Below are 11,532 nucleotides of genomic sequence, written 5' to 3' on the forward strand. Positions count from 1 at the left end.
AAAAAAAACTTAGCGTAAGTGTAGCTATAAAATGTAGTGCAGGTGCAACTATAGAGATGTACTAATAACTTAGTGTAGATGCAACTACAAAAATGCACCTATTATAACATAGTGTAGGTGTAGCTATCTAGATGCACTAATAACATAGTGTAGGTGTAGCTATCTAGATGCACTAATAACTTAGTGTAGGTGCAACAATAAAAATGTATTGTACCTTCTATTTTGTTTGTATTTATTATTGCTTCCTTTTTTCTTGACATACTTTGTTCATCCAATAATTGTGTCTTTTGAAAAAAAATGTACAAGCACCTTTAATTGTTTTGACCATGAAAGGATTGAAATACCACCATTGAATTTTTTTTTTCAAATAAGACATTAAAATTTAAAAAATCAAGCATTCAAATTAATTAAATGATAAGAATTAAAGTAAGATTATTACAATTTAAAACATTAAATATAAAAAAGATTATTAAAAAGAAACAATTCATATATTAAATAATTTTAAGAATAGTTGGCTTCTTTATTAGTTGTAGTTCAAACTCTACAAGACACGATTAGACAAAAGTGGTGATCTGTAATAAAAAAAACTTTTGATTTAGATGTATACCTACTTTTTCATAAAAATGAAGATTTCACCATCTAGATATAATCCAATTAGATGTGAGTAGATAAGTTATATTTAAATTGCTATGAAATCGTAAATAAGTATTTATTATATTTTTTTTACAATACTTCTTCTAAAATAATTATTTATAACTCTAAACACAACTTCAACTACACTTTAATCCATAAACCTATCAAACTTAAAATCAATTAATAAATCAAATAGATAAAATCTTGGCAATTTTCAATATCAATTAAAAATTAATATTCAATTACATTTGTACAACTTTCACTATAAAATTTAAAATAACAATGCCATCCCAACTCAGGAACACAATAAATTAATTACCTATCTATAAATGCAAATACTCGCTACCTCACACTTGTTAGTTGTAGTTCAAATTCTACAAGACACAATTAGACACCTATGATAACAACTTTTGATTTAGATGTATATTTACTTTTTCATAAAAAGGAAAAATGTGATTATCTAGATGTAATCCAATTAGACATGGGTATACTCATTCATAAAAAAGACAAAGATGCAAATCTATAATAACAACTTTTGATTTAGATGTATACTTACTTTTTCGAAGAAAAAATGTCAATATCTAGATATGATCCAATTAGACTAAGTATAGTGATTAAAAGAAAAAAAAAAAAGAATTGACAATGAAGAAGAGGTTCATTCAAACAGTTTCTACCATAACAATCCATCTACACAAAAATTAACTACCTATATAATCCATCTCTGTCCATAAAAGAAAAGGGATGGTAGTTTTCATTTCTGTAACAGTGAAGAAGTCTCCTTGAAACAGGTTTGTACAAAACTTTGAATAGGTAGAGGAAGAGGTACAGTTTATGAAAGTTAACAATGTCCGTTATTTGTGGCTTTTTGGAGTGTGTCCTTGACCATAAGGCTGTTCCTGTCACAGAGCAGGCAAGTGGCAGTCCTGTTTGTTGGTCGACAAGCTGAAATCATGAGTCTGACAAATTTTGGGCCATCTCACAATAATCTAAAAGCATAGATTATGAATCATGGTGCTCCCTAGGTGCCCGCATCATCATGAAACCCAAGACAAGGAAAAAGATACGCACTGTATCCCTATATTATTGGATCAAAATAAAAACACTACACAGAAAACCGTTATCATGGTACAGAATCCAGATCTTGTTCGCTAATGGGTAGTAGTTAAAACCCTCTTATTTTAAGGCCAAATCAAACATGGGTTTACAGTTTATAATCATTTCTTTCGTTCACATTCTGGTCAGGGCAGCTACAACGTGAAAGAATTGGAGATCATGTACTAAGGCCCTGGCATGCTCTGTGGCTCTCTTCTCCATTCTGCTGAACAGCTCTGTGCTTAGATCTTTTCCAATGTGATTGTCAACCAGTACTCCACACACACTTCTGCATTGGTTTGTGAATGCTCTTGCCAACTCCTCATTGTTTTCAGCAGATTCCACCACTAATGGGCTCCCCCCTTTGAAAACATCCACTTTGTTTACTGTGAAAGATGATTCTTTCTCCACCACCTCCCTGACCTCTGCTACAGTGGGTGCAAAGAATGGAACATTGAATGAATCTCTCCTTTCTGCTTCCACCATTCCCTGCAAAAAGTTGTACAGATACAAGTTTATCAGTCTCAAGAAAAGTTGTATATTGGGTTTATCTGAGAATGCTTTTCATCATGATTGTGTAGAAGTTTTGGTATTAATATTTTGAATCACGTTTTGAAATGAATTGGTACAATATAATTTGACACAATTATTACTAAAAGCATTGTCAAATGATTTGATAATGTCTAAAAAAGTTTTGATTAGTAGTTTCTTTGGGTAAGAGAGCTTCTTGTGAGTCCTAAAGTTTTGTTCAAACATGGTTCAATGCTTACCATAAAAATAGTTAAAGAACTGTTGTTCTATGAAGGGAATGGAGGAGTTTTATTGGATTTTAAATTTCTATAAAAGTTATTCTTAGGAATCTAAAACATGTGGCAGAAAAAATCTCCTGAACTGATAGGAGAAATTTCAAACCCAGCACCAAAGTCTCCTAAACTGATGGGAGAATTTTCCAATCCAGCACCAAAGATAAACCCAAATACTAAAAAATAGGGATTCCTATTTTAATGTAAGTCTTTTTTAGTCTCATGGGACCCATACGCCATGAAAGTAGTTCTTGACCCTATAGGAATCCTTAGCAATTTAATCAAAACACAACTGACAAAATAACAGAAATTTTGATCGAGAATTGATCTCTAATCGACATTTCAAAGCAAAGCAGCTATTTTGAATGGAAATGGAAGCAAGTTTCTCTCAGAAAAAATATTTGATTTTCTATTTTCTATCGTTGCAGTGACTACAGAGATCTTTGAAATTGTATCTGCGATATCTAAAAGTTGGGATCTTTTTAGACCTTCGAATAGTTACAATTCAATGTACCATCGATTCCACTGAATAATAGTATACCCAAGTACCATTAAAAAGGTTGATTTAACAGCTATCAAATGGTGGTAAATGATAAGGTCTATTACCTTTCAAAGAAGTGAAAACTGTGTAAGAGAAATGTTTGCAAGATGGACCACAATATCACTTGCTTAAAGAAATGATTAAAGAGATAAGATGACAGCTCTAGTAAACAGCCATCATGGATTGCTTCTACGCTAAGATCTTTCTCTTTCTTGCACAATCGATAACATTAGTGATTTGGTCAAACAATACAAAACAGGATGGGCTATTTACAAAACTATATTCTGACACTACTGGTTTATTAATATCCAGGAAAGGTTGTAATTGGCATAGAGAACTCTAAATACATTGAAAATAGATCAAATATAACAATTTGTTGAGGGTGATAGTATGTTTCTTAATTAATCATTTACAGAGATTTAACTTTTCGGAAATTATAATAAAAGAAATGAGATCAAGATTACAACTTGGACGATTTTTTTTTTCAGAAAAAATAACCTTCAGTCTTTGGCTATCGACTGAAAAGATATCAGCATAGACTCTCCACCCATATCAAATAGAAAAACATAACATGAATGATATAGAATTCTTCATTAAAATGGAAGAAAATAATACAACCAACATTATAGACTCAAAATGGTCCTGTTCAAAGCTAAACAAGGTGAATTCAATAAATAAAAGATAGTAGACTGGTAAAACTGGATAATCTATAACATAAAGTATAATACTGAAACACAAACACATGGATGAAAATACAGAATGATTTGAGAGTCACCTCCTCCACCAAATCGTTCCATGCGTGTTCAAAATGGGTACCAAACAAGATGCCACCTCCACCTTGATTTGTGGGGTCCTGGAATGTCCTTCCCAGGCAAACCAAAAACATGCATCCCCCACTCTTCATCTCCTCTGATCTTGCTCGCAGAAAATCTTCAAAGTCACTCTTGAATTGAAGCCTGTAAGCATTGGCAGTTTCATTCGATCCACTGTGTATGAACACCCTGCCTTTGTTCCATGCAGAAGAGTTGGGGTCTAGCACAACATCAGGAACCTGCACTTCAAAACAACATAATAAAACAAGAATTCACTCTAGCATGAGATATCCATACACAAAAGCTTACTATACTTGGATACAAATCATCTTCAACACACCTATATACATTCTCTTACACACCCATATACAAAAAAATCTTACCACACTTTTATTACAAATCATCTTCAAGACACCTATATACATTCTCTTACTCTAGCATGAGACATCCATACAAAAATTCTTACTATACTTTGATACAAATTATCTTCAACACATGCTGTTACACACCCATATACACTCTGTACCTGTGAAAGCCAGTGGAGAGAGAATGAGGAGTGAACTACATTAAGAGTGTTTCTAGGAAAGAGTCTCTTATAGAAGGAGCCAGGGACTCCAGCAGCATAATATGTTCTTGAAGCTGGAACCTCCATAGGAACAGGAAGCAGCTGGAACAAGGTGTTGAAATCATTGGAAGGCAAATCTGAGAAGAAAACTTGAAAATCTGGCATGTTTAGAGACGCAAGCTTGTACTTGTTCATCAAACAATTGACTATAACATTGGCTATGACCAGTGTATTCTGACCAGAAGAACAGCCCAAGTCTACTATGGTTAAAGTTTCTGATGCAGGGAGATCCATGTTGTTCAAAGCCTCTTCTAGCAAAGGCCTTAGTGATTGGAGATGTTTAGCCTGCACACAAAAGACATTAAAGCATCAGTAAGGTTATTGTACAGTGTTGTAAAGGATCAACTTTACAATTTCTACTAAAATTATGCCAATCACAGAAATATTTAGAGTCACAAGCAGAAACAACTTTATAAACAAGTATCTATAGATGCTGTTAGGCCCTGCAAAAAGCCATCTTAGAAAAAAGTCCTTGCCTGTCCCTGAGAATTTTTTGCATAGCTTGTGTCTCCATTTCCTCCTTGCATGCAGAAGACCCTTTCCAGTTTGGTGGGCTGGGTCTCACATACAGAATTAAGGGCTGTTGGGCTCTCCATTGCCATTTTAAGTCCTGTATTACCATTACTATTCCTATTAGTACTACACTCTGGCTTTATAAGTTGAATCCTCCTCATTTTCTGCAATAAAACAAGGATAAATGGCAGTTCAGACTGTTTTTATAATTGATGTCCCTTCAAACTCAAAAGCAAACAGCATGTATAATATTTGTTAATACAGGAGTCAAAAAGAAGAAAACAATATAAACAAAGCTTTGAATGGTTGTCACATGCTTTACAAACTTTGAAGCTTTGTTCTTTGGTGAATTGGGAGGAGAAGAATATAAAGAATGCAGAGCTAGTCACATCAGCTTCCCAAAACTTTTGCATGCACAATCACAATCACAATCACAATCTTCTACGACTCAACCCACTATAAATATCTATCTTCCAAAACTAGGGCAGTGAGTCTATTACAACAAAAGAACATGATTGCAGAGTCTAGATCCAACCCCACATGCAACTTGGGTTAAATGGAGGACCCACATACAAATTTGTCAATCAAGGAGACATTTATTATTCTAATTGAAATTAAATATTTCCACAAAATACATTTCTGCTTCTTTCTGTGCTTGTAATGGACAAGCAATTAACAATATGTTTTAGGATGTTGAATTTAAAAGCATTTAAACTTTACTCGTTTACACAAATTGCTACCATAAATCATGCCATGTTTCAGACATGCTAAGACCTTATCATTTCATTGTTGCTCTCTGCTTTCCCTGTCACATAATTACTTACATTTTATCATGCATGCGGCCCTCACCATTTCTAGGATCTTACACAACCTTAACATACATTTTTAAATCGGTTACTTTTTCTTCAATGAACGTTACATTTTATTGGCAGAAGCATTCAATGGTCTAATTACAAGCCTTGTCTACTCTCTTGCATGTTTTTTTTGAATTTGAAAGAGAAGAAATGTATAATGTACATTGTCATTTTATGTGGCTGTTTTTAATGGATGTCTTATTCTATGAGCATATGAGCAAATCTATTTAGTTAAGATTGCTTGCAATCTTAACTAAATAGATTTGCATCATCTTAATTTTACTATATTTCATATTATCTTATTTAGACTATATTTATGTGATCTCAATTTATAATTTAAATTTTGAAATTTTGTTATTTTCAAGATTGACAATCTTAGAATTTGATCATTTTCTATTGACTTAAATGTCAGATTTTTCGAAATTATAGTTTAAGACACTTAATATAGATATTAGCATCTCACATTAACAATTTTGACCATATGCTACTCTCTATTTATAACAAACAGAACTATTTAACAAACACAATTTTGATGACATGCCACTCTCTATTTATAACCAACACAACTATTTAACAAACACAATTTTGACTATATGCCATTCTCTATTTATAACAAACACAATTTTGATCACATGCCACGCTCTATTTAAAACAAACACAACTATTTAACAAACACAATTATTCAATAGTTGTGTTTCTTTATTTTAATCTTGTTGAATTAGCAAATGGGCCTTGTCGTTATCAAGAAAGACAAACTCTCTTTCATCTATATATAGAAACTTCCAAATTATATTTTTAGTACCATATTATATTTAAGACATAAATATATACCTTTGGGCAAGAATTCTCTATAGGTATCAAAGAAGAAATTATATATTGATTAAAATTGTGTCACGCATAATATAATAATTATACTAGTTAGACAAGAGTGCAGCCATAATCTAGTCTTAGACTTTGGAAATCCTTAGTTATCTTCTTCTCATTTCGCTAATTGTAAATCTATTTCTAGATTATTTTCTTTGGGTATATACTATATTACCTGTAGTAGTCAACATCAATATCACACCAATATCTTGGTGTACACTAATACCTCTCAGTTTCATTTGTCATTTTTATTTATCTATCTTATTGCCTAAGAACTTAGCCATTTAATATAATTGCATTTAACTACATTGATTAATTATTGTAACTATTGAAAGTGCCTACTTAGCACTTTTACCTCCCATTTAACACTGGTGTTTGATAAGTGATATGATCAACTCTTTATGATTATTTTCCATGTAAATAGCCCCTAGTTTCATAACATGTTGCACTTTGAGCCATTTCAAACCCAATCCCCTCGTTCCACTTTAGTCTTTGTCATATAACCACTTTGGACACCAACACACTTATAATAGTGACGTGTAGGCATAATTACATGTGGTAGCTCATCTACAATATTTAAAAGATGATTTTTTTAATTTACTCCAATTTGCAACCATGTCATGTTTTACACCTTAACAAGCATAAACATTCATGAACTCACTATTAAATATTTTGGCTAAATTGCATAAACAAGAAATACAAAATTTGAAAGAATTATTCTGAAAAAAAGAATAGGAAAACACGTGCAATAAAAACCATTAATAGATTTTCTTACCTACACAAGTTTTTATTAACCTTCATATTTCCAATGCAATATAACTCCCAAGCTTCTATTATTCAAATATTTTCAAATATGTGTGGGACTTGATTTTCATCAAGCAAGTTTTTTATTGTTTGACTATCTCTAAACAAGCCCCTAAATGTCCCTATGGCACCACCCAATCGAAATGTGGTATTTAGATTGTTAGTAAAAAGCTACAAAGTTGTTGAGGATAACCCATGATTGTACAATATTACCCTATAGTAAAAGGATGCTACCATAATCATGTGTATGCCACACACCAAAGAAAAAAGAACCACTTGTGAATGTATCAAAGAAAATGTTTAAAATATTAAAGAGAGTTAGTTGATTAATAAGTGAATCTTCTAATGTTAGGTAAAAAAGGTTGGAGAGATTGTAAATTGTATCTATCACCAAACTAGAAGCAATTCATTCTAGATTTGGAAAGATGCCTCTTAGAAGGATAGATAGGGGTTAAGTATACTCCATATTGTGGGTGATAAAAAATATTTAATGTAATTAAAAGTTTTGAGATCTGATTTTAAATTTTGAAGAATCAATTGGTTGGAATGTTAATCTTCAATAATATTTTGAATATGAGAAAATTGCTTTTTTTTTTATGGAGGTTGAGATCTACAGGCACAATATCCCAGTAAGGACATGAGCCCATGAGCACACCAGTCCAATGAGGTCCTTCACAAAATAGTTTTTTGCACTTGATACAGGGGCACGAGCCTTTAGGCTAAAATCTCTTCGGCTAAGAGACAAGGACTAAGGGGTATCCATTCTATCAAATTCGTTCGAGGCACAATCCCGACCTCATCCCTTTATGCTGTTAGAGCCTTGCACTTAGCAAGACTTGATCCCTAGTGGGCTCATTTGAAGCCATTCAACTTCACTAGTAGACCAAGGGTCCATTGACAATATGAGGAGATTATTTATCAATTGAAATTTATAAATACAAAACTAAAAGTTCATGGCACTATTTCATGAAAATAAATACAAGGGGTAAGTCTAAAATTAATAATTGAGCTAGGATAACATGTAGGTTAAAATTTAAATTTGTTCTTTCAAGTTATTTGTTTGATTTATTGAAAAAATTCAAGAATCTAAGATAGAAAGATCTAAGTGTGAAATATTATTGAGGAATTTCATCAGTTAAAAATTAGATTAGATCATCATGAGCATAATAAAGAGAAGGTGGATAGACACATCAAAGGCTGAAGGGGATCAATCCAATAAGAACTAAGTATGTTAACCTTTTAGCTTGTTGATGATGCATATCATTTTTTCTCAAAAGCTAAAGATAAGGTGAACTACAAAGTTCACAATACATATAACATGAGGGGAAGAAGAAGTAAATTTTTAACAAGAAAAAAACAAGAAGGTGGTAGAGGATCTTACAATGAAGAAAATTAATGCTACCACAAAGTTAGAATTTATCATTATTAAATAGGTAGTACCAAACATGGAATAATCTAGTGGAAGATCATTTAGAGGAACATATTTTAAATCTGGAGGTGAATTAAAAATAATTTGAATGTACTTGGTCATAAGTACGATAAGATAGAATACCCATTTCAAGGATTGCAAAGATAACAATTGTTGATGAAGAAGTTTCTTCCAATAATGAATGTTAGGAAAAAAAATGATTCATTGTTGTTAAAGATAAATCTGTTAAAGCATACCAAAGATTTGAATGAACTGATACAAAGGAAATATTCATATAAAATCATATCTAAATTTAGAGGTAAATGTTTCATGGTGATTATTGATAGGTAACACTCATAAACGAGTTTCAAGTGAAATGGTAGAAATGTTGAATTTGAAAAGATTTGAGCATGTTAATCATCTACATATCCTAGTTGTAAAAGGATATGAAAATCTTGGTTCGTAAATAATGTCATATTGTTCATTCAAGGAAAATTTTACAAAGATGAAGTTTCATGTGGCATGCCTATCAAAATTTGTCATATTTCGAGTTGGATAGACCATAATAATTTGATAGAAAACCAACACACATTGATAGAAATGATACTTACAGATTGATAAAATGAAGTAAAAGATGTGTTATTTCCCTTAATAGAGGAAGGTGAGTGAATGAGTTGTATTGTCAAAGCAATGATAATAGATCATAAGCAAATTTTGATAAAGGTTAAGTAGAAATTAATTTTTTTATTATTCCTAAGTGCATATTGTGGAAATGACCATAAAGCTTAATACAATGATACATCCTAATATTTATGAGAAAATTGATCAGAATGCCTCCATGAAGAAACTACGGTAATATAAGAAATGTTATAACAAAAGAGGGTTTTAGAGCCCCACAAAGGCAAGTTCATGCACTGCAAGAGGAGTTGTGTAGAGGGTTTGAGCCAAGAGGAAGAGATAAAAGTGAAGATGAAGCTACATAAGGTCACTTCAATGAAGAATAAGATGCAATATGAGATCCTAAGAAAATTATGTTAAAGGCCATCTCCAAGATTGGAAAAAGACCAAAGATTGAAGTTGCTACATTTTTTTAAAATATCAACCTAGAAAAGTTGATTAATTAGATAAATGATTTGGAGGAATACTTTGAGTATGAGGAAGTGGAAGACTTTAAGAAGGTCAAATTTTCAAAGACAAAGCTGAAGGGTCATACTAGTATCTGGTGGAAGGAAGTAAGTATATAGAAAGAAATAAGAGAAGTAAAAAAATATAACAAAATGTTATCAAATGGTGGAAAAGTTGAAGAGACAGTTCATTCATGTTGATTACTAGAGTTGTTGAAGAAGATGTGAGGTTTGAATCAGGCAAGTTAGTTTGTCAAAGAATACATAGAATATTTCTATAGGGTATTGATTAGAATATGTCATTCTAAGGCCAACCAAGTAGAATGTAGTTCATTATATATATGGGTTAAAGCTAAGTATATAACAGGAGCTAAGTTTGGTAAGGATGACCACTATTGAGGATGCTTATCAATTTTACCTAAAGGTAGAAGAGAAGCTAAATAGAAGGTTTGAAAGAAAGAAGAGAGGAATAGGTCATGATGGAAAGACTAGGGGGAGATCATATGGAGGAAAAAATGAAGACATAAGGAAGAATAAGGAAGCTAGTAGTAGTTGAAACCATAAAGGAAATAATTCCTTATGGCCTTGTGAGAAAAATAGTGGTGACCAAAAGAGGAAGAGAAAAGTCTAGAAGAGGACCTAGAAGAGGAGACTTTTGTGGAACCTATTTCCAATGTGGAGAAGAAGGATAGATCAAGCATACAAGTGTCTAGAACATCGAGGAAGGACAAGTAGAATACATGAAGGAATTCCATTAGTTGCACATGTAGATGAAGATGTGAATTTGAGAATTCGAAAGATGTAGAAAGAGGAGAAGTTCTTGTCGCAAGGAGAGTCTTCCTAAATGAGGAGAAATCACCAATTTAGAGGAAGAGTTTATCATTGATAGTAGTAGCACTCATAATCTTGTTTCAAAGGAGATGGTTAACAAATTGTAGTTGGAGAGGAGGAATCCACATCCATATATATTTGCATGGTTGTGAAAGGACTATAGATATAGTTCAAGATTGGGAATTACCATGATGAGATATTATGTGATATCATGCCTATGAATGTTTTTATATGTTATTAGGGAGCTTATGAAAATTTGATCAATGTGCAATACATTGTGGACATGACAACGTGCATTATTTAACAAAGGATGGTGTTTTACACAAGTTGAAGCCCCTAAAAGAGGTGGAAGAAAGGGTATGTACTAATGCAAGAATTTGTTTAGTTTTTGGGAAAAAAATTGGATGGGTATGAATCACAAGCATATGTCACGTGCATTGATTCCCCGAGTCAATAAAGAAGAAGATGCAAATAGACCCATAGAAGTCTTAGATCTATTAGAGCAGTTTTGTGTTATTGTGTCAGACAATGTACTTGAGGGTTTACCACTAGTGAAGAAGATTAGTCACCAGATGGATTTGATCTCAGGAGCTCGTTTACAAAATAGGATGGTCCATAGAGTGACTCC

General features: G+C 32.4%; 1 protein-coding gene across 2 annotated transcripts; it reads right to left on the bottom strand.

The window, feature by feature from the left end:
- Nucleotides 1–1,321: 1,321 nt before the first annotated feature.
- On the bottom strand, nucleotides 1,322–5,429 carry LOC131063649 (indole-3-acetate O-methyltransferase 1). 2 transcript variants are annotated; one of them, XM_057997551.2, is made up of 5 exons: nucleotides 5,346–5,429; nucleotides 4,983–5,183; nucleotides 4,408–4,791; nucleotides 3,845–4,120; nucleotides 1,322–2,214 (listed from the first exon to the last, which is right to left on the bottom strand). In XM_057997551.2, exons 2-5 carry the CDS (start codon nucleotides 5,178–5,180, stop codon nucleotides 1,861–1,863), a joined length of 1,212 nt encoding a protein of 403 aa, XP_057853534.2. In that variant the 5' UTR covers nucleotides 5,181–5,183; nucleotides 5,346–5,429; the 3' UTR covers nucleotides 1,322–1,860. The 2 variants fall into 2 exon arrangements, with proteins under 2 accessions (XP_057853534.2, XP_057853536.2); XM_057997553.2 differs by having other exon boundaries at nucleotides 1,323–2,214; nucleotides 4,983–5,116.
- Between the last annotated feature and the right edge of the window lie 6,103 nt (nucleotides 5,430–11,532).

Source organism: Cryptomeria japonica, chromosome 5 (genome assembly GCF_030272615.1).
Source record: "Cryptomeria japonica chromosome 5, Sugi_1.0, whole genome shotgun sequence".
In the NCBI taxonomy this organism is placed as follows: domain Eukaryota; kingdom Viridiplantae; phylum Streptophyta; class Pinopsida; order Cupressales; family Cupressaceae; genus Cryptomeria; species Cryptomeria japonica.